This window comes from Rattus norvegicus, chromosome 2 (genome assembly GCF_021556685.1).
Source record: "Rattus norvegicus strain SHRSP/BbbUtx chromosome 2, alternate assembly SHRSP_T2T, whole genome shotgun sequence".
In the NCBI taxonomy this organism is placed as follows: Eukaryota; Metazoa; Chordata; class Mammalia; order Rodentia; family Muridae; genus Rattus; species Rattus norvegicus.
Window position 1 is genome coordinate 31,734,832 of NC_141535.1, and position 22,582 is coordinate 31,757,413.

Below are 22,582 nucleotides of genomic sequence, written 5' to 3' on the forward strand. Positions count from 1 at the left end.
CAGGTTGCCTGACAGGATCATGTCACACCTCCCCTGTGGCCTGAAGCACAGACAGTAGGGTCTAACCTGAAATGTGACTCACTTCCTTTTGGTGTGATAGCAGAAAAATGGAAACACAGAAAATGTTATTGTATTTTTTATTAAAAAAATTAAATAAAAAACAATCCATGATATATATAAAACTGTCCATCATCTGCCTGAGTCCATAGCTCACGGTGGGGATGACTCAGAAGGGGCACCCAAGGGTGTGGCTGGAGCAGTCTCTTTTTCTTCATATCTCGGGGGCAGGTCCAGCGGAAGATGCCCAGTGTGTGAACTCTCGGAGGATGAACCTGGCCCAGAAATGGTGTATATGACTTCCCGATCTCTCTCAGAGGCTGCTCCCTGGTTCTCAGGAGTTGGGGTCCTGCTGGAGAGAGAGAGCAAGATCATGAGGGGATCTGATGAAAATGTGCCAGCCCCTAAGCCCTGGGCTTTTCTGAGTGTCATTCTCCCAGGAGCCTTGGCCTAGGCTAGCTGCCTCCTGGATTGGCTTTGTTGTCACTGCTGTTGTTGGACAGGTTCTCTCCATGTAGTAGTCCCGGTTGGCCTAGAACTCACAAACATCTGCCCATCTCTGCCTCCCGAGTGCTGGGATTAAAGGTGTGCGCCTCTGTACCTGCCTATCTTGCTTTCCTTCCTTACCTCCCCCTTACTTTTTCTTTTTAAAAGGCTGTGTGGGGGTGGGTCATGGTGCATGTGTGGAAGTTAGAGGGCAGCTTTCAAGAGCCGGTTCTTTACCATGTAGGTCCCCAGGATTGAACTCAGGTCATTGGCTTGGCAGCAAACATTTGGACCCAGTGAGCCATCTTGCCAGACCCTTATTCTTTATTCTTCTTTATTCCGGCTGAGACCTTAAGACAGCCTGTTTCCTGCTGTTGTTGCCTTTGTCAATGAAAAGGCTCTAAGTGGAAAGGTACACACATCATATCTGTCAGCACCGGGGCACACATCCTATGTGCCAGCACCAGGGCAGGCACAGTCACTGTCTTCCAAAGGGGATACAATAAGGTATGTGAATATGCAAATAGATCATTAAAGCCCTAAACCAAAAGCTTGACAGGAACACTAGTCACCGGAGAGGCTCCAACGGCAGGGGACTGACATTTTCATTCCACTCTGCTGCTTCCTCAGTGGGCAATCTTAGACACACAATTCGCCCCTCCTGAGCCTCTGCTCCTTCATCTACAATATTCTGATGAAAATCAGAAAATAACACAAGCCAAGCCAGATCCAGAGGTACACTACACTACAGCAGCTGCAAGCCAGATCCAGAGGTACACTACACTACAGCAGCTGCAAGCCAGATCCAGAGGTACACTACACTACAGCAGCTGCAAGCCAGATCCAGAGGTACACTACACTACAGCAGCTGCAAGCCAGATCCAGAGGTACACTACACTACAGCAGCTGCAAGCCAGATCCAGAGGTACACTACACTACAGCAGCTGCAAGCCAGATCCAGAGGTACACTACACTACAGCAGCTGCAAGCCAGATCCAGAGGTACATACACTACAGCAGCTGCAAGCCAGATCCAGAGGTACACTACACTACAGCAGCTGCAAGCCAGATCCAGAGGTACACTACACTACAGCAGCTGCAAGCCAGATCCAGAGGTACATACACTACAGCAGCTGCAAGCCAGATCCAGAGGTACACTACACTACAGCAGCTGCAAGCCAGATCCAGAGGTACACTACACTACAGCAGCTGCAAGCCAGATCCAGAGGTACACTACACTACAGCAGCTGCAAGCCAGATCCAGAGGTACACTACACTACAGCAGCTGCAAGCCAGATCCAGAGGTACACTACACTACAGCAGCTGCAAGCCAGATCCAGAGGTACACTACACTACAGCAGCTGCAAGCCAGATCCAGAGGTACACTACACTACAGCAGCTGCAAGCCAGATCCAGAGGTACACTACACTACAGCAGCTGCAAGCCAGATCCAGAGGTACATACACTACACTACAGCAGCTGCAAGCCAGATCCAGAGGTACACTACACTACAGCAGCTGCAAGCCAGATCCAGAGGTACACTACACTACAGCAGCTGCAAGCCAGATCCAGAGGTACACTACACTACAGCAGCTGCAAGCCAGATCCAGAGGTACATACACTACAGCAGCTGCAAGCCAGATCCAGAGGTACACTACACTACAGCAGCTGCAAGCCAGATCCAGAGGTACATACACTACACTACAGCAGCTGCAAGCCAGATCCAGAGGTACACTACACTACAGCAGCTGCAAGCCAGATCCAGAGGTACATACACTACAGCAGCTGCAAGCCAGATCCAGAGGTACACTACACTACACTACAGCAGCTGCAAGCCAGATCCAGAGGTACACTACACTACAGCAGCTGCAAGCCAGATCCAGAGGTACACTACACTACAGCAGCTGCAAGCCAGATCCAGAGGTACACTACACTACAGCAGCTGCAAGCCAGATCCAGAGGTACACTACACTACAGCAGCTGCAAGCCAGATCCAGAGGTACACTACACTACAGCAGCTGCAAGCCAGATCCAGAGGTACACTACACTACAGCAGCTGCAAGCCAGATCCAGAGGTACACTACACTACAGCAGCTGCAAGCCAGATCCAGAGGTACATACACTACAGCAGCTGCAAGCCAGATCCAGAGGTACACTACACTACAGCAGCTGCAAGCCAGATCCAGAGGTACACTACACTACACTACAGCAGCTGCAAGCCAGATCCAGAGGTACACTACACTACAGCAGCTGCAAGCCAGATCCAGAGGTACACTACACTACAGCAGCTGCAAGCCAGATCCAGAGGTACATACACTACACTACAGCAGCTGCAAGCCAGATCCAGAGGTACACTACACTACAGCAGCTGCAAGCCAGATCCAGAGGTACACTACACTACAGCAGCTGCAAGCCAGATCCAGAGGTACATACACTACAGCAGCTGCAAGCCAGATCCAGAGGTACACTACACTACAGCAGCTGCAAGCCAGATCCAGAGGTACACTACACTACAGCAGCTGCAAGCCAGATCCAGAGGTACATACACTACACTACAGCAGCTGCAAGCCAGATCCAGAGGTACATACACTACACTACAGCAGCTGCAAGCCAGATCCAGAGGTACATACACTACACTACAGCAGCTGCAAGCCAGATCCAGAGGTACACTACACTACAGCAGCTGCAAGCCAGATCCAGAGGTACACTACACTACAGCAGCTGCAAGCCAGATCCAGAGGTACACTACACTACAGCAGCTGCAAGCCAGATCCAGAGGTACACTACACTACAGCAGCTGCAAGCCAGATCCAGAGGTACACTACACTACAGCAGCTGCAAGCCAGATCCAGAGGTACACTACACTACAGCAGCTGCAAGCCAGATCCAGAGGTACACTACACTACAGCAGCTGCAAGCCAGATCCAGAGGTACACTACACTACAGCAGCTGCAAGCCAGATCCAGAGGTACACTACACTACACTACAGCAGCTGCAAGCCAGATCCAGAGGTACACTACACTACAGCAGCTGCAAGCCAGATCCAGAGGTACACTACACTACAGCAGCTGCAAGCCAGATCCAGAGGTACACTACACTACAGCAGCTGCAAGCCAGATCCAGAGGTACACTACACTACAGCAGCTGCAAGCCAGATCCAGAGGTACACTACACTACAGCAGCTGCAAGCCAGATCCAGAGGTACACTACACTACAGCAGCTGCAAGCCAGATCCAGAGGTACACTACACTACAGCAGCTGCAAGCCAGATCCAGAGGTACACTACACTACAGCAGCTGCAAGCCAGATCCAGAGGTACACTACACTACAGCAGCTGCAAGCCAGATCCAGAGGTACACTACACTACAGCAGCTGCAAGCCAGATCCAGAGGTACACTACACTACAGCAGCTGCAAGCCAGATCCAGAGGTACATACACTACACTACAGCAGCTGCAAGCCAGATCCAGAGGTACATACACTACACTACAGCAGCTGCAAGCCAGATCCAGAGGTACACTACACTACAGCAGCTGCAAGCCAGATCCAGAGGTACACTACACTACAGCAGCTGCAAGCCAGATCCAGAGGTACACTACACTACAGCAGCTGCAAGCCAGATCCAGAGGTACACTACACTACAGCAGCTGCAAGCCAGATCCAGAGGTACACTACACTACAGCAGCTGCAAGCCAGATCCAGAGGTACACTACACTACAGCAGCTGCAAGCCAGATCCAGAGGTACACTACACTACAGCAGCTGCAAGCCAGATCCAGAGGTACACTACACTACAGCAGCTGCAAGCCAGATCCAGAGGTACACTACACTACACTACAGCAGCTGCAAGCCAGATCCAGAGGTACACTACACTACAGCAGCTGCAAGCCAGATCCAGAGGTACACTACACTACAGCAGCTGCAAGCCAGATCCAGAGGTACACTACACTACAGCAGCTGCAAGCCAGATCCAGAGGTACACTACACTACAGCAGCTGCAAGCCAGATCCAGAGGTACACTACACTACAGCAGCTGCAAGCCAGATCCAGAGGTACACTACACTACAGCAGCTGCAAGCCAGATCCAGAGGTACACTACACTACAGCAGCTGCAAGCCAGATCCAGAGGTACACTACACTACAGCAGCTGCAAGCCAGATCCAGAGGTACACTACACTACAGCAGCTGCAAGCCAGATCCAGAGGTACACTACACTACAGCAGCTGCAAGCCAGATCCAGAGGTACATACACTACACTACAGCAGCTGCAAGCCAGATCCAGAGGTACACTACACTACAGCAGCTGCAAGCCAGATCCAGAGGTACACTACACTACAGCAGCTGCAAGCCAGATCCAGAGGTACACTACACTACAGCAGCTGCAAGCCAGATCCAGAGGTACACTACACTACAGCAGCTGCAAGCCAGATCCAGAGGTACACTACACTACAGCAGCTGCAAGCCAGATCCAGAGGTACACTACACTACAGCAGCTGCAAGCCAGATCCAGAGGTACACTACACTACAGCAGCTGCAAGCCAGATCCAGAGGTACACTACACTACAGCAGCTGCAAGCCAGATCCAGAGGTACACTACACTACAGCAGCTGCAAGCCAGATCCAGAGGTACACTACACTACAGCAGCTGCAAGCCAGATCCAGAGGTACACTACACTACAGCAGCTGCAAGCCAGATCCAGAGGTACACTACACTACAGCAGCTGCAAGCCAGATCCAGAGGTACACTACACTACAGCAGCTGCAAGCCAGATCCAGAGGTACACTACACTACAGCAGCTGCAAGCCAGATCCAGAGGTACACTACACTACAGCAGCTGCAAGCCAGATCCAGAGGTACACTACACTACAGCAGCTGCAAAAGAGACTTATTTGAAACCTCTAGACAATGGTGTTTAGGTTTGGGGAAGGAAAAAAAAATACAGCACTCATTATTAGATGTCTGTCTCCAATTGTCTGGTCTTTCTCACGGTGCACCAACATGTGCACTAAACACCCTGGTCCCCAGCTCCCTATGTGACACGAGCCTGCTCTGTCCTCTGTCCACCTCCTGCCCCCTCTAATTAGAGGACCTCTCCCCCGACTTTTGTGGCAAACAGGGAAAACTTCATGCTTTTCTAGAACCTTGAGGAAGGGTACCTGTCTTTGGTCCCTTCACACCTGCTCTATGTGAATGTTAAGGCTCTCTTTGATCCTAGGGGAGGAGGGGGCTCTTGAGTGATGACAGCTATGGGCACCAAGTCCCTAAGGTCTAACTTCTCCTCTAAGATAGCCAGGGCTACACGGAGAAGCCTGCATTGTTCTCTTCGGTGGTTCTTCAAAGCTCTGAGGCCCAGAGGCAGCTGAACATGGAGGAAGGAGTCTGGCCAGGCCAGGTCAAGGCCTCCTCCGTTGGAATACTGAAATCCTTCTGAACATGTTGAAGGTCCTCTGGGGCCTTGAACCTCTCCACCATTGGGACCATCAAAGCTCACAGAGCTGAGGCCTCCAGTCCTTGTTGCAGCTCCCAGTGGACAGCGGACAGAGGGGAAGCTACAGGAATGATAAAGATGCTCAGAGGTGTCCTAGCAACCCCTCATCACTCAGCCTCCGAGCTGTCCAAGGTTTCCTGGCTCAGTGTGAGCGGCAAGGCAGGCTCTCTGACATGCCACCAGATATACACAAGCCTTAAAAGTGACACTGGCCTGGATTCACTGGCCTGGGATGACTACACATGCCCGCAGGTGACAGTTGAAGAGGAGTCTTACCTGAGATTAAAAAGACTGGAGTAGGAAGGTGGGTTTTCGATCCGGTGCAGGCTGTTAGCCCCAGGAGAGGGAGCTGCTGCTGAAGACTCAGCAAAGTAAGGTGGTGGAGGGGGCGGGAATATTATCACTGAGTCACCTGGGGAAACACGCAACCGCAGGTTAGAAAACAAAATAAAACAAATTTAATGACATCCTTCTTGCCTCCCCCATAAAGGTCAAAACACTCTTAGTGCGCTGGGATAAAGAAGTGGGCCTGTGACAGTTCCATGTCAAGTAAAACAGGCTGTGGCTGGGAGGGGACTGCTGTCTAACAGGTGTTTCGGTTTGGGGTGATGGGAAGGTTCTGGAAGCTGATCTTGATGATAGTATTACGGTATTTTGAGTATATTTAACAATGTCACATTGCAATTTTGGGGGGGTTTTTTGTTTGTTTGTTTGTTTGTTTGTTTGTTTTGTTTTTGTTTTTCCAGACAGGGTTTCTCTGTGTAGCCTTGGCTGTCTTAGAACTCACTCTGTAGACCAGGCTGGTCTCAAACTCTGAGATCCGTCTGCCTCTGCATCCTGAGGACTTGGATTAAAGATGTGGGGGCTGGGGATTTAGTTCAGTGGTAGAGCGCTTACCTAGGAAGCGCAAGGCCCTGGGTTCGGTCCCCAGCTCCGAAAAAAAGAACCAAAAATAAATAAATAAATAAAAATAAAGATGTGCGCCACCAACTGGCACATTTATAAAGCAGTTAACATAGGGCTGGGTGCAGGGGGTGGGGGGTGGAGAGGGTAACTGGGATGGCTCAATCAGTAAAGTACCAGCCTCAGAAGCAGGAGGACCTGAGTTCAAACCAATCCCTGGACCCCTGCAAGACACTGGGCAGATGGTGTGGGGCTGTGATCCCAGCTCTGGAGCAGTAGAAACAGGAGGATTCTTGGGGTTTGTGGCTGGGCAACCTAGTCAAATCAGCAAACCTTTGGTGGCAGCTGGAATCCTCATCTCACGTCGTATGACTGAGAAAGATACCAACATCAGCTTCTATCCCACATGTGCGCGTAGACTCACACAACACAAAATACATGCAAATTAAAGACGGTTAAGTGAGTATGTTTTTTTGTTGTTCTGTTTGAGACAGGGTCCCACCATGTAGCCCAGGCTAGCCTAGAGCTTGCTGTGTAGGCCAGGATGGTCTCAAACTCACAGAGATCCACCTGCCTCTGCCTCTTGAGTGCTGGGATTAAAATATGTGGGATTAGAAACTGGTCCTAAACTTAGTGGTTCCTACAGGTCACCACATTTTTAAACAAGCTGGTCTATAACTCTGAGTTTTCTCCAAGACAAAGTAAAGCGTCTGCGAGAGTCAATTCGCCACAGATTCCCAGTGGTATCTTCTGCCAAGAAAGCTCCTCTTGCTTTCTCTTGAGAGTCTTAATTCATCAAAAGTCAGCTGCTAGATAAAGTGCAGAGTTGCTCAAAAACCGGACTCATGGCCACATGCCACACTGTGTCCGTCCTTTACCCGAGCTGCGTGGGGGGCGGTCAAACCAAAAGAAAGTTTGGGGTTGTATCTGCTTACTCTGAGCAGAGCCCCTGTATTTCAAGGAAGAGGGACAAGGGACCAGAAACCAGCTCCAATTTGTCCCCAAATTCCAACCCCTTAGAATTCCAGCTCATAGCACCATGACTGCCACCCAAGAGTGATCTAGACAGGAAGCAGCACTCCTAACATAGGACTGGGGAAGGGAGGATTCTGATAGGCCAGCCCCACCAGTTAACAGTGGGAGGAAGATGTGGAAGAGAGAACTCTACTTCCCTGTAGGGAGGAGACCAGTTCACATTAGTGGCAGGGCCTTTAAAAGCCATTTGCCAGGAGGCGGGTGGGTGCAAGCCCGTGTGGCCCCAAGCAAACCCAGAATTCTCTGGCTCCAGCTCCTACAGCCGTCAGCTGCAGCTGAACAGCACCTGCCAGGAAGGACAAAAAGGACAGGAAGTAGCCACTTGTGTCCAGTGTTTAAGCACCACTTCACAGAGCAAACCGCTCAGCCTCTCACACCTGGTGAAGGTATCTTCATCTTCATCACCAGCTAAGAGCGTTTATTTGCCTAATGAAGAAACGTTTCCGACTGGTGCTCTCTGCCCTGGCTTCAGCCATCCCCCAGAGGCCACAGCGATGCCCAGAAAAATGAATGAATCCGTGAAACCCTGCTCTCCCTCGCTTGTTTATCACTGGTGGGAGCCGACCCACGGGAGAGGCTCCCTTTGAACTCATCTTGTTGTCAGAGGATATTGGCGGTTGGCTGCAGAGATGGCTCAATGACTTAGGGGAGCGTACTGCTCTTTCTAAGGCTCCTAACACCAGCGTCAGGAGGCTCACAACTGCTTATAACTCCAGCTCTAGGGGGTTCAACATTCTCTTCTGGCCTCAGGAATTCCTGCTCATGTATATATGTACACACACACACACACACACACACACTTAAAAATAAAATATATCTTAGCTGGGAGTAATAGTGGCACACGCCTTTAATCCCAACACACAGGAGGCAGAGGTAGGCAGATCACTGTGAATTTGAGGTCAACCCGGTCTACAGAGTGAGTTCTGGGACACCCAGAGCTGCAGAGTGAGGCCATGTCTCAAACAAACAAATGAACAAAATCAATAAATGAAAAAATAAATCTCATTTTTTTATACAAAGAAGATCTTAGTGGACCTAGGAACTGGAATTGAATATTCACTTTAACTATATACTACAGTATATAGTAGAAGGCCTGTAAAGTAAGCCCACAGTGCATCCTGTAACGTGCTTTCACTAAAAACAGGCCTCTTGATGTGTGCTCACGTGTCCAAGATCTAGCATTGAGCATGTCTACAATGGAACAGTGTCAAAACCTGTAGACCCTCTTCCACAACCTCAAGGAGAGAGCTCCAGAAGCTAGGGATTCATAGGTGAGATGGGCACCAGAGAGAAAGTAAACCATGCGTTTTAAAATCTGCAACTTGAAAGGCATGCTAGGACAAGGGTATGTGTTCAGGAGCACCCTGGCTCTGTCCCCAGCCTGCACCAGATTCCAGTCACCTACTAACAGGGAAGTCCCCTTCTGGTGAACCCTAAGAACACATCTCAAAATACTCCCAGACCAGTGGAGGAGCCCCCATCTCTGAAGCATTCGTTACTTCAGAATTAAACATACATAACAGATATGTAACACTGGGGGAGCTCTCCTTGTATCTCCCAGAGTGTCTTCTAACAAGACCTGTGGCTAGTAAAATACCATCCCATCTGTGAGTGCTGGGGAAGGCTCTCTGCATAAGCTGGTCTGTACGTGGCTGTCATCTGGCTAGCTCCTGCCTCTTGCTCCTTTGTAACCTTGGGTCCCTGTTTCTTCCCAGTCAGGCTAAGCTTGAGGAATCTCAGACAGTAAGCTCTTTAACCCTAGGGAGGTGTTTGACCCAGGATTAGGTCCTCTGTGAGTGCTAGCTAGTATGAGACTTGCTTTGTTACTATAAACATTTATAGATACAAATAAATGATCCAGAAAGTTTACATCTGCTCAGGAGACCAGAGGCCCAATGAGTTCATTCCCTCCACCCACCACCAGTGAAGGGCCAGAGGATGTCCCAAACATCAGGCACGTCTCGCCTATTTGTCCCTTCTCTGTACCTCCACACTTTCGAACTCAGGAGGCTTCATTACCCAATCCTTCTATGTCTGAAGGTGATAGGCTGTGAGGGGAACCCCAAGAGTATCCCTTAGCTGAAACTGCTGCTCCATCCCAGCATGAGAAGAACTGGAGAGATGGGAGTCACTTGGCTGGTTCCTAAGATAACAAGGTTCCAAGGCTGCCTTCATCCCCAGTCAGGGTCACTACTCACTGCCTTAATGCTTCCGCCAGGGTATACCACAGAATGTGTGTGTGGTGGTGGTGGTGGTGGTGGTGGTGGTGGTGGTGGTGGTGGTGATGGTGGTGGTGGCAGGTATCCGTGTGCTCAACTGTGTACACATGTATGAGACAGAGAAGTTGAGAAAAGGAATCTACACAGACCCAGGGAAGTCTGGTTAAGTCTGCAACATCCACTGTGACCTGAGAAAGTGCACAGTGACAGACACTTACCCACAGTGATGTGGACAGGTTCTGTACTGTGGGTGTGTCCACCTTCGATTTCAGAGGTATCTCGGCTTGAACTCAGGTTGCTTTTCTTCTTAACATGGGCCACCACAAAGAAACACAATCCTACGAGCACAATCAAGGGCCCCATGATCTGCAGAGAAAGGAAGCTGCAGATCTGGGGTTCTCCTTCTCCACTGTTTGTCTCGTTCAGTGGTTCCTGTGCCCAGTCTGAGCCACATCCTGGCACCCAGATACCCAGTATGCTAATGAGCATGCCACTGGTCAGAAACAAGAACCCAAAGATGAGACACTGGGCAAACTGGCGGCTCTCTCCACAGAAGAAGGATTGGTCAGGGTCCTGATGGCCCTGCCGCTGTCGCTCCCTCAGTTGCAGGCGTGCCCGGGACCGGGCTAGAATCACAGTTCCCAGCCCCATCACTGCACAGGAAGGCCCAGCAATCTTTAGCACCATGCTGCAGTGTGAGAGAGGCTTATATTGGCATGCCTGGTACCCAAAGATGGAGATCAGGACCCCCACACACAACAGGACTGCACCGAAGACAAAGAGGAAGAAGATGAGTTTGCTGACTTGTCGGTCCCTCTGGTCTCCGTCTGGCTCAGCAGTTCCTACAGAAGACATGGCCAGAAAAGAAAAGGCCTCCTCACTGCTCCCCGATGTGAAAGAGGAATGTGTGTCCTTCCCTCCGACAGTTGCAGACTCTGCAAGCAGTAATACATGTAAAATTACCCTGAGTACAGGAATCTCTGACCAGCTCTGACCTCTTGCTGGCCATTGCAGAAATCACAGAGGGGTGACCTGTCAGGAGGCGGAACTCCTCGCAATTGGTCTACCATAGAACAATGACTTGGCCTATGAGTCAGGTGGACTGGCATTCAGAGACTCCCAAATGTGTGATTTCATGAATATATCAAAAAAAAAGAGGAAATTAAATTACCATGTTTCTGAGATAAGAAAATCTTTTTAAAAATAAATAAAATGACGGCCGTGTGGGTGTGGCTTTTCCTGTCCCCAGACCTACAAACTCATTTCTCCAGGCAAGAGAAAAAAAAACATGGCAGATAAGGGAAGAGCAACAGGGATAGCTTCTGAAACGACTGCCTGGTATGATGTCAGAACTGCTCTGAGCACTTTGGTAAATTCTTGCCCAATTTACTAACTTTCCACTTCCTGTTTAAGACTCCAGCAACTTTTCATTTCCCGCCGTCTTGTAAGGTTGCCTTGCCACACGACCCAATGTCTCCATAAAACAAAAGGGTGGTTCCGAAAGACAGTGGGTTTGTGGGCTTTTACGTTAATTCTGTCAAAAATGTGACCCTTGTGTTTTCAAGAAGCAAACTCTGAGGCTGCCCAGACACCCTGCCCCCGACTGGCTGCTCAGTTTCAGGACACTGGCATGACCTGAGAGGATCTGGCCCAACAGGTAAAGTCCAGCCCTATCGCCAAGGTAGACAGTGCCCTCAGGTAGGCAGACAGGCCACAGCAGGTGGCCATCAGTCACCCTCCTCCACAGTGCCACCTACTTCCACAGGGGCTTAGAAGCAGCGAACAGCAAGTAACTACAGAACACAGAAGGCTAACAAAACTTGCTGGAAAACCAAAAGTGGAACCAAGTGGAAAAGACCTTCCACAAGGCCACACAAGGTCATGGTGGCAAACACCTTTAATGGGAGACAGAGGTAGGGGGATCTCTAAGTTCTAAGTTCAAGGCCATCCTGATCTACAGAGTGAGTTCCAGGACAGCCAGGGCTACATGATAGAGAATATTAGATCCTAACCTCGGCAAGCAGCGGTTAGAGGGCATGTTGGTTCACATGGCATTGATCTTTGAACCACTGATCTCACTCTGGTGAATGAGAGTAGCACTCAGGAGCACAATCTAAAGTCAGGCAGAACATATTCAAACACAGAAAAGCTTTCAAACCGACCTTGCCGTTCACACTCATCATCATGTGAAAGAATTCACCCTGACAGGCTCATGTGTAAGGAAGGTGTTTGGGTGATGGAAGGAGATAGATGCTGCTGCTGATGTTTTCCCAGGGAGAGGGCGATAGAATCAGAAGTGGAAGAGGGGGGGAAAGGAAGCAAAGGGGTGAAGGAAGCATTTCTCTCGAATTTGCAAAAGCCACATTCCATGAAGGTGCTGAAATGGAAGACTTAAAGCATCCTGCTACTTTTAAAACTCATCTTCCCCTGAATCACATAATCCCACAGCTGCTTTTCCAGAGAAGGACCGCCAGTTCTGTCAGGAACTCACTGTGTTCTTGGGATCTTCGGCTTTGCAGCCAGTCGCGGGGCTTCAACTCTTTTAAGGCAAACTTCCAAACACCGACAATACAAGCCGAGGAAGCACCAAACTAGGTTTGTAGTTTCTTTCACTCAGGGACACCTACTGGCACATATGTTAGTTCCTGATCCAAACTAAGGTGAGGAATACTTCAGCGGCCCCCTTAAGGGTGCACTCAAAACAGGGACACCTAGGGACGTCCAAATAGATGGAAAATTACATAAGAAACTGAACCTTTTTTTCTACTTTAAACTCAGTTTCCTCACAAAGCCAAATCCGTCCTAAGTATTCTTTTGCTTATTCCAAAAGCCAGACCCAAATCAACAGCACATCTCTGAGTCCAAAGCCCGGAAGGGTTGGCAAGGCCAGGCCAGGAGAGGAGAATGTCTTTGCGGGGACTCGGGAGCAGCTGTGGTTCCCGGGGAGCGGCTTACCTGCCTTGGTCCTGGGACTCTCCGCCACACCCCTGGCTCCACGCACACCCTCTGCGCGTCCGGGCGCAGAGGGCGGGCCTCCTCGGTGTGCAGAGGGCCAGGCAGTGCCGGGCTCGCGGGTGCGGCGGCCAGGCGGGGCAGGGCAGGGCTGGCCGGTGGGATCTGGCCGCTGCCGGGCGCTGCCCTCCTGGGGCACCGGCGCTCCACTCCGGAGTGCGGAACTAGGGTCAACTTCGCGGCCCTGGGACCAGAGGATTTGTCGGTGCGAGCGAGGGATCCGGCGTGGGGTGAAGGCAGATGGGCTCGCTCCACCAAGTTGTGGGTACCAGCGAGTCCAGATTGTACCCACTGGCAGCCGGGGCTGCGTGCGGTGGCGACACGGAGGCAGGCAGCTGAGAAAGGAGCTGGTCCCTTCGCAGGCTAGGTGCAGAGATCCGGGAGGGGGAGGGGGCCTGCTGTGGGATAGCCGATCCCTGAGCAGAGCAACAGGGAAAGCCCAGGGCCTCGGTCTGTGGCTGAGCAGGGATCCCTGTCGTTCTGACGCCACTGCCAGTCGAAGGCAGATGGTCCTTCTACTGCTCTGAGACCTTGACAGGGTTTCAGGACCTAGAGCCTCACAGGGAGCTTTGTATAAGAGAATATGGGGACCCCCCCCCCGGGACCCATGGAGAATAAAACCCGTGGAGACCTCGTGTGCTAGCATTCAACATGACAGCCTAACTCCTAGACTGAAGCTTATCCCCAGAGGTCCTGTGGTGGGTCACCCTTGTCCCTTTCTGGTCATAGATTTGCATCCAGCCCTCCTATGCCATAAAACACCCTTCCTGGTGCTCCGGAGATTAAACTGTTAACTTTTCCTGCCCTTGAACAGTGTGTCTGATGGGTTTGCTAATCCCCATGCTATTTGTAACCTGCCCCGTGACACTTGACAACTATCCAACTGTGCTAGTTTCCACACCAGAGGTCAGGCCTTTGTGAGAGGTGAGTCAAGTGTGCTCTGGGCCCAAACACAGAGGCATTGGGAGCTCTGGGGACTTTCCCACCCTTGCTTTTTCTCCCTAGCTTCCTGTCACCTTGAAAGCCCATCGGTTCTTGTTAGCTTCCTGATGGATGAGTTAGACTTGGTAAGAAGAAGCAGAGAAAGGGGTCACGGTGGGGTCAAAACGGTTTTAGGGCTGGCGGAGTGGGAAGGGTGAGATGGGGACTGGCCACAGCCGGAAACACACAGCCATGGGAATGTGGCGGCGGCACTGGTCTAGTGGGTCCGATGTGGGCTTTCTCACAGCCAGGGTGCTCTGAGCACACAGTCTCTAACACGGTAGACTTACATCATGGTTAATATCAGTATTCAGCACGCAGCCGGCTCTTCAGGGCGTTCCTGACTTCCCCAGCAGCCCACGGTTTCCTTCTGTGTGTCTCCAGCTCTCTGAAAAAGCTGGGGTCATGAGTGGATGGGGACAAAGCAAACCAGTTCATTCAGTGAAGGGACTGAAAACCCAGGGGTTGAAATGATCACTATGGCTGCTTCTACCTGGCCAACAGCCAGGGGTTCTGAAAGCCACAATGTTCTCTGGGTTCGCCTGTCACCCAGAGAACACACATGCTGTGGACTTAGGAAATGCTTTTATTACATAGTCTCGTGGTGCTAGGGAGAGACCTGTACAGATCCATAAAGCAACTATCCTAAGGACATTGTAGTCATCCATGTCTTGGGTGGGGATATCTTGGTCAAAGTGTCAAGATATCAGCTCTGGATGGGCACCAAGGTATGCCCAGTTAGTGGGCAGAGGACGAATAGCAGCTGTTGCACACTATTAGTGAGCCCTGAGCTTTCTAAGAACTCAGGCAGTCACATAGGATCAGCCCCCTCTGACCCAGGCCTGCTAACATCTCTGCACTGTATGAGACGGGTTCTGTACCCATCACCCATCCTTCTTCCTCTCCCTTTTATTTGAAAGTCAGTCTCTGGCTGAGTTCTGTGTGGGCCTGTTGATACAGCTGCCCCTCCAGTGCCACATGACTGCGGGCTCGCCACCCATGACAGACCTGAATGTCCTGGCACCAAGGACAATCAGATTAGCTTCCCCTTGGGATAGCCACTGTTTGTGTCTTTTGGAGCCAGCTTGACTGTATCAAAGCCTTGGAAACCGATCATCTGTCAAGTATGACTTCAAGGTGCTGTCTTCAAATCAGGCCTGGTCTTGGGAGAGAGACGTTGAGGGGTAGCATGATCCAAGGCTGGGACTCCTCCCCAGCCTTTAGGTGGTGAGAAAACATACACACAGATGGCACTAAGAACAGCGTCAAAACAGGATTTTAAAACTGTATGAAGTCGTTGGGGATTTGGCTCAGTGGTAGAGCACTTGCCTAGCAAGCTCAAGGCCCTGGGTTCGGTCCCCAGCTCCGAAAAAAAAAAAGAAAAGGAAAAAAAAAAAACTGTATGAAGTCAGGCACAAGAGTGAAGGCCTTTAATCCTAGCTGAGGATCGTGAGTTCAAGGATAGCCTTGACTACATAACAAGTTCCAAGTTAACCTGGTCTATGTAGTGAGACTCTATCTTGTAAAACAAAATGATACTGCCCCCCCAAATACTGGATACACCCCAGATCCGTCCAGTCTCTGAATACAGAAGAATAAAACAGGCGAGTGTTCACTTATTCACCCCGCAAATATTTACTTAGCATTTATAGAATTCAGTGGGGAGACAAAGATTAAGAAAGCTCAGGAGAAGAGCACATGGAGGAGGGGGATTGGGGTGCTCTTCTTAGTGGTGTGAGTGCTGGAGGTGTCTACACAGGTGGCGGCATGACACAAACTTGACGGGAATGAGGAAGCCACACACTGTCTATTATTGTATAACTAACAACCCCAGAACAAGAAACTTCCTCCCACAGTTCCTGAAGGTCATAAAGGAGGTCAGGTTGTGGGAGTGGCTAAGCTTGGTGGTTCTAGTTCGGGGTCTCTCCAAAGGCTGCAGGTCACCCTGCAGGAGCAGGGTCAGGGAGGGAGGTATGTGTAGGTGTGGCTGGGGCTGGGGTAGCAGCTTCAAGGTGGCTCATGCACTGTTGCCAAGAGTCACTCCTTTCAGAGAAATCAAAGAATGTCCTCACAAAGGAGCAGCCGGCTTTCCCGGAAGGAACCAGGGGAGCAGAAGACGCAGGGTCTTTCCCGGAGTAGCCTCTGAGATTCCATCATCTTTCTCCACTTCATTCCAGCCCTCAGGATTGAGCCGCTAAGCCAAGGGGAGGAGAGATTAGGTTACACATCAAAGGATCTGCAGACAAGCTTTATGATATGAGAAAAGAAGGAAAGACCACTTTAAGCAGAGATAACAGCAGCGGTGTGAGAGCTAAAGAAATGGCTTAGCACTCTTCCGAAGGACACAAAGTAACGGTTTAGTTCCCAGCGCTCACACTGGGCAGCCCACGAAGACGTGAAATTCCAATTCCGGGGGATCTGACGCCCCCTTCTGGCCTCTGCAGGCACCAGACAGGGGTGATAGATGCACGCCTGAACACACACACATAAAGAAAGTAGAAATAAACCTTAAAAGCCGAGAGGGAACAGAGAGATGGTTCAGCCATTGGTAGCAGTTGCTGCTCTTGCAGTCGTCCCAGGTTCAACTCCTAAGGCCCATAACTGGTTTCAGGGGATTCAATGCCGCCTTCTGGCCTCTGCTGGCACCGGACATGTAGCTGGTGCTCAGACATATATTAAGGCAAATTATCCATATGTGTAAACATTCTTTTAATTTAATTAAAATGGGGGGGGGCTAGGGGGGCTAGGGGGAGGCTAGGCATGGTGGAACTCGGAAATACTGGGGAGGCAGAGGCAGGCAGATCTCTCTGAGTTTGAAACCAACTTGGTCTACATAACAAGTTTCACAAAGCAAACTCCAGGACAGCTAGGACTCTGTTACACAGAGAAATCCTGTCTGGAAAAAACAAAACACACACACACACACACACACACACACACACACACACACACTAGCAGAAAAGCTCTGAGGTGGGCATTTGTGTGTTTGGAGATGGGCAGGAGGCCAGGGTAAGTGAGGTAGGTGTGAGCAAAGTGGTCAGGACGGTAGAAGAGAAGAGATGCACAGGACACAAACTGAGCGCTGGAAAACAAACCCTGACAAGGCAGACCCAGCAGGGGCTCAGGAACACCTGGACTGGGGGAGAGGGAAAACCTGCCAGGGGCAGGCGGGCGAGCAGGCGAGCGTCTCAGTGGAGGCAACACCATGGGCTGGCTCTTGAACCTGGCATACAATCTGATTTGGTTGGCTGGTTGGCTGGTTGGCTGGTTGGCTGGTTGGCTGGTTGGTTGGTTGGCTGGTTGGCTGGTTGGTTGGTTGGTTGGTTGGTTGGTTGGTTGGTTGGTTGGTTGGTTGGCTGGTTGGTTGGTTGGTTGGCTGGTTGGTTGGTTGGCTGGTTAGTTGGTTGGTTGGTTGGTTGGTTGGTTGGCTGGTTGGCTGGTTGGCTGGTTGGTTGGTTGGTTGGCTGGTTGGCTGGTTGGCTGGTTAGTTGGTTGGTTGGTTGGTTGGTTGGCTGGTTGGCTGGTTGGCTGGTTGGTTGGTTGGTTGGCTGGTTGGCTGGTTGGTTGGTTATTTACAGATGAGTTCCCGTGGGCAGGTCTGGGGCATTTAGGTACTAGGATTGAGTGATTCTCCTGCCTTAACCTTCTAAGAAGCTAGGGTTGCTGATTCATTCATTAATTCATCCATTCATTCATTCATTCATTTACTTAATATTTAATTTATTTGGTAATGCTAGATAGCCGTCTCAGGGTCTTGCTCATACTAAGCAACTGCTCTAACCTGAGCCACTGCTTTGAAATTTTTAAAAATAGAGTGTGTGTGTGTGTGTGTGTGTGTGTGTGTGTGCGCATGCACGTGCGCAAGCTGTAGGGTTATGTGAACATACACATGCAGTGTCCACAGTGGCCTGAGGTGTTAGGTCCACCAGAGTCACCGATGGTTGTGAGCCACCCAACATGGGTACTGGGAACCGTGTGTCAACCCTTCCCCCGAGACTCCCGGATACTCCTCTGAAGCTGCCTTGCTTAATCCCACAACCCAGCCTTGCAGCAGATGCTGCCAGTGTTCCAGGGGCTTTTTTTTTTTTTTTTTAATTTCTCCTCAACCCAGGAGACATGGGGAGAGGTTGACTGACCAGCAATTTAGAATGTAAGGTTCGGGCTGGGTACCTCAAAGGCAACCTTACACAAAGGCAACCACAGTTCGTAGTCGTTTTACAGCCTGGGTGGTGCTGTTGGCCTCACGTGGCTGATAACAGCTCTGCCCAAGTGCCTGGTAGCCAGGACTGTGGAATGTATGCCTTTGTTTTGGGAAGAGGGAGTTTGCCTGGAGCACTTGTGGTTTTACTGGGGACAACATTTCTGTACTTTGTCAGGGGAGAGAGACACCCTCAACACACACGAAATGCTCTGAGGGTTTAGAAGAAATGAATTTGTTGCAGGGTCTGAGGGTAAAATGGTGGTTTCCCCGCATCTTGTTCAATTCTCTGCTGCCTACGGGACCCCAAAGGGTAGATGACTTCTTCCCAGCATAAAAAGGGGATCTGCTAGGCTGAATTTTGATATCACCTTTGCCACCTTACTAATTACAGGTCTAGGGCAAGTAGCATGTTCCCTATGCCTCTCAGCCCTCCTTCATCAGATGGGAATAACAAGACCTACCAGAAAAGCTAAGCGTATGTCAGGTGGAGGACATCAACAAATGATAGATAACCTCAGGAGAGATGAGGATGCTCCCCGAGACCCAGCCAGATCACGGTGTTGCAATGGCTTGAGCTAATCCCTACAGCAGCCCTCTCTGTCCCCTCTGGGGTTGGGAGGATTGCATGCCTCAGGTGGTTGCAGACACGGGCATGTCTACACAGTCACCCTGTGCTATCGGTCCTGTGTCTCCACCTCTGTGGTATCTACGTTTATAGCACTTGTAAAAGGTGTCCAGCTGCCGCTGGTTTCCCCAGAGGGACATGTGACCTTCCAGAGGTGATCTTACAGCCAGTCCACGGCCTGGGCTCAGGTCTACCTGCCCCACTTCTCCCAGCTCCTTCCCCGTTGGTTGCAACCCAGACTCTGGATTCTCTCTCCAGCCCCTCCACTCTGTGGGGGCCGCTGCTGACTCCAAGATGGAGTCAGATCAGTTTACTATGCTCTGAAATTACAGCCCAGTGAAGTACCTTGGCCTCCTCCGGAGAGGCTGTGGGCAGGGTGATGGCAGATAGAATCCTTCTGATTTTACCCGCATAGGTGACTTGCCTGTTTTAGAGAAGCTTGTGTGAGGGAGGCACTTAGGGATAGCTCTCACCATGGCTTGATCCAGAGACCTAGGTAGGACCCCCTGCCTTCCTGAAGTGCTGCACGACCCAGGCCACAGGTCTGGTGGGTTTAGGGCTCTTCCCAGGTGTGGCTAGAAACCCTCAACTTCTCCACAGTAACTTCTGGCCTAAAAAACAAAACCAAAAACCATTTTTTTTTAAAGTAATAAAGAGTCTAACACCTGAGAGCTAGGAGGGTTTGATTAAATAAAAAGGCAACTTGGCAGGAAGCCAGCCCAAGTGCCCCACATTTTAACAAAGGGCTTTTTGTGGAAATCACAGAGTACAGGTAGAGCTGGAGCAGGAGGCCTTGTCATATCAGCAAGGGTTGTTTTTTGACCTCGTTCGTAAGGTTGGCTAGAGAGGTAAGCGTACGCAGAGAAGGACCAGTCGTCCTGTGTGCTGGGTATGATCCTGGAGACACAGTTACCTGAATTCTCTCAGCACCTCCCTCTACCCACGGCCAGCCTCAGCTGGCCCCCTGCAAAGGTGTGAATGCCTTGTGTGTGCTGAGTGGACTAGGAAGTGGGTACAGCTGAGATGGGACCGTCCCACAAGTGCAGACAGGTGGCCACCTGTTAGGTACCTCCCAGATTCACTGACCGGGAACCAGCTCAGTGCTCTGTAGGGGACCCTCTGCCTCCACCTGGAAGCAGTCATGATTATTAATCAGCTTTGAGTCAGCCGGGGACAGACAGACTCCCATTCATCCTTTACAATCGCGGCTGGGTGCTCTTTCCCAGTGAGGCCTTCTAATCTAATGGGCCCTGGTACCTATGCCACCTGTGACTCTGTATTTACAGAACATCTGTTTTACAGTCAAGGCCCTTACCTGAGCTATTATCTTGTTCACAGCTACCCACACACATACACCCGTGGGGTCACTTCCTGCCCTTCCATCACCATTGGTGTTTTGGAGTTTCTTGGCGTTTAGCATCTGGCTGGTTCCTGTCACTCCAAATCCCACCTTCATCCTGCTCCTCTTTAGCCTCTATATGGTGGCCCACCAGGAGCCCAAGCCTTGTTATCCAAGTCCTCCGTGTGCCTCAGCTACTACCATCTGCCTGCTTAGCCAGGACCAGTGGTGCCAAAACCGCCCTCCTGCCAAACGGAGGCTGCTGCAGCGTCAACCGCGCATGTGCCACATACCCAGCGGTTCCCGAGGCATCTGCTGCCCTTCCTTCGCAGGCGCCACCCTGTTGCTTCACCTTCAGTTGCCTCCTAATCTAGTTCACAGCCTGTTCTGTGGCCCAGCAGTTCAAGCTTCTTCCTCGTGAGTAGTGTTGGCTCTGTGGCCAACTACCAGCTCAGGACAGTGGGGTCACCCTAATTTTTGTTCTGTGTCTTCCGGTTCCCATCTGGTATAGTCATTGCCCATCGTGTTGGTTAGCTCTCTGGTCCTACATCAAAATGTCCCAACAAACCAAAGAGCAGAGACTGGTTTGGGCTCAATGGTTCATCCCTGATCACCAGGCCTGGGCCTGAGGCAAAGCGTAACCTCACTGGGGGAAGTGCAGGGCCAGTGTGGGCCAAAGCAAAGACAGGAAGGAGGAGGGGCCACAGCCTCCATATCGCTTTGAAGGGCGTATCCTAAGGCCTCACTTCCTTCTTCTAGGCCTCACCTCCTCTTAGTACCACAGGCTGGCCACCAAGCCCACCACGCTTTAGCACATGGTCTTTGGCGAGCATTTAAGATCTGAACCTTAATACCCAGAACCTCTGCCTCAGTCCCTGAGTTCTGCTGCCAAAAGAAAAAGGCAACTCAAAAGCCCACTGCCACTTTTGTGAATCACCATCTTCTCAGCTAAAGCGGGGCCTCAACAATGTCTGGCCAACACAATCCCCGGCTGCTCCTGGACTCACAGAAGATTGTGAAGCTCACCAAGCCCTTTCCTGTGCCCAGGTGACCTGGCTGGCTCAGGCCGCAAAGATCTTCCGACCAGACAACATGCAGGTGAACCTCAGCCAAGCATACCCTACCTGCCGCGTCCCTGGCTTAGATCCAGGCTGCTCCTCAATTTGCTATTACCTGCTGGGCTCCCAGAGCACAATGGCTGCCAACCACAACTGGTGACTTCCGGTCTTAACCTCCTGCTCTGGCAGCGCTCTCCCCACAGGCCGCCCCCCCCCCTTTCCCCGTCCCAGCGTGGTGACTAGACTGGAACCGGCGTGTCCGTGATTTCATCTTCCATCCTGTCACAAGCTTTTCCTCAAACGCTTTTGCTATTTCTTGCAAATGGCCTAAGCGGGAACTACCTCTATCTCTCCACAGGACCTAAAACAGGTTAGCAAGCTTCTTGTGTCGTAGGCCAACAGTAAATGCTCCAGCAAGGCCGTGGGCCCATCCAACTGTAGTCATGGGCACTGAAGTTAGAGTTTCATGTAGCCTTGGCACCACAGAATCTCCTTTTCTTTTCTTTTTTTTCTTTTTTTTTTTTTTTTGTTGTTGTTGTTGTTGTTCTTTTTTTTCGGAGCTGGGGATCGAACCCAGGGCCTTGCGCTTCCTAGGCAAGCGCTCTACCACTGAGCTAAATCCCCAACCCCCAGAATCTCCTTTTCTTTAAGTACTCAATTGTCCTTAGCTCCATGACCATACAAGAAAAAAAAAAAAAAGATGACAGCCCAGATGGGACCTTGGATGGTGATTTGCTCACTCCTGCACTAATCGGTTAGACTTTAAAAATGAAGTATTCCAGAGGACCCAAGTTCAGTTCCCAGCACCCATATCAGGTGACTCACAACCATCCCCAAGGGACCAGTGCCCTTTTCAGCTCCCCTAAAGGTACTTACACACACACACACACACACACACACACACACACACACACACACACACGGGAAGGGGGTGGGTCCAGGAAGACAGTAATAAAAATACCACCAAAAACCTACCCTCCACTTAGAAGCTACACTAGTGCCATCTGTCTGAACTGACAGACAGTCTGAGCTGTCTGACGGCTCAGTGCTCAGATCTGTGAGGGCTCAGTTTCCAACAAAAGAAGGCTTGGACAGGACTTTACGGTTGCTCTTTGTCAATTTGGGGCCTTAGCATAGTAGCGGCCCCTGCTTCTCAGCCACATGCCAAGTGTCTATGCTG

At 50.8% G+C, this 22,582-nt stretch overlaps 1 protein-coding gene and 1 long non-coding RNA gene across 7 annotated transcripts; both read right to left on the reverse strand.

Annotated features, from left to right (window-relative positions):
* Positions 1 to 123: 123 nt before the first annotated feature.
* Positions 124 to 13,175, reverse strand: Tmem171 (transmembrane protein 171). 4 transcript variants are annotated; one of them, NM_001401800.1, is given in 4 exon segments: positions 124 to 406; positions 6,306 to 6,441; positions 10,405 to 11,121; positions 13,142 to 13,175. In NM_001401800.1, coding segments are annotated over 3 exon segments (969 nt in total). In that variant the 5' UTR covers positions 11,042 to 11,121; positions 13,142 to 13,175; the 3' UTR covers positions 124 to 210.
* A 2,625-nt stretch (positions 13,176 to 15,800) lies between these two features.
* Positions 15,801 to 21,596, reverse strand: LOC147996020 (uncharacterized). 3 transcript variants are annotated; one of them, XR_015673800.1, is made up of 3 exons: positions 21,518 to 21,596; positions 19,479 to 19,616; positions 15,801 to 16,373 (listed from the first exon to the last, which is right to left on the reverse strand). It is a non-coding gene; the product is annotated as an uncharacterized LOC147996020 (long non-coding RNA). The 3 variants fall into 3 exon arrangements; XR_015673799.1 differs by having other exon boundaries at positions 21,469 to 21,578; XR_015673801.1 differs by lacking the exon at positions 21,518 to 21,596 and adding an exon at positions 20,638 to 21,030.
* Between the last annotated feature and the right edge of the window lie 986 nt (positions 21,597 to 22,582).

What these genes read in the sequence shown, in the direction of transcription:
- Tmem171 (XM_087617379.1), bottom strand. Translation starts at nt 11,041, where the DNA reads ATGTCTTCTGTAGGAACTGCTGAGCCAGACGGAGACCAGAGGGACCGA. An exon ending in ACCTGTCCACATCACTGTGG is followed by an intron (nt 6,442 to 10,404) that starts GTAAGTGTCTGT and finishes GTGTTTCCCCAG; the next exon opens with GTGACTCAGTGATAATATTC. An exon ending in TCCAGTCTTTTTAATCTCAG is followed by an intron (nt 410 to 6,305) that starts GTAAGACTCCTC and finishes CTCTCTCTCCAG; the next exon opens with CAGGACCCCAACTCCTGAGA.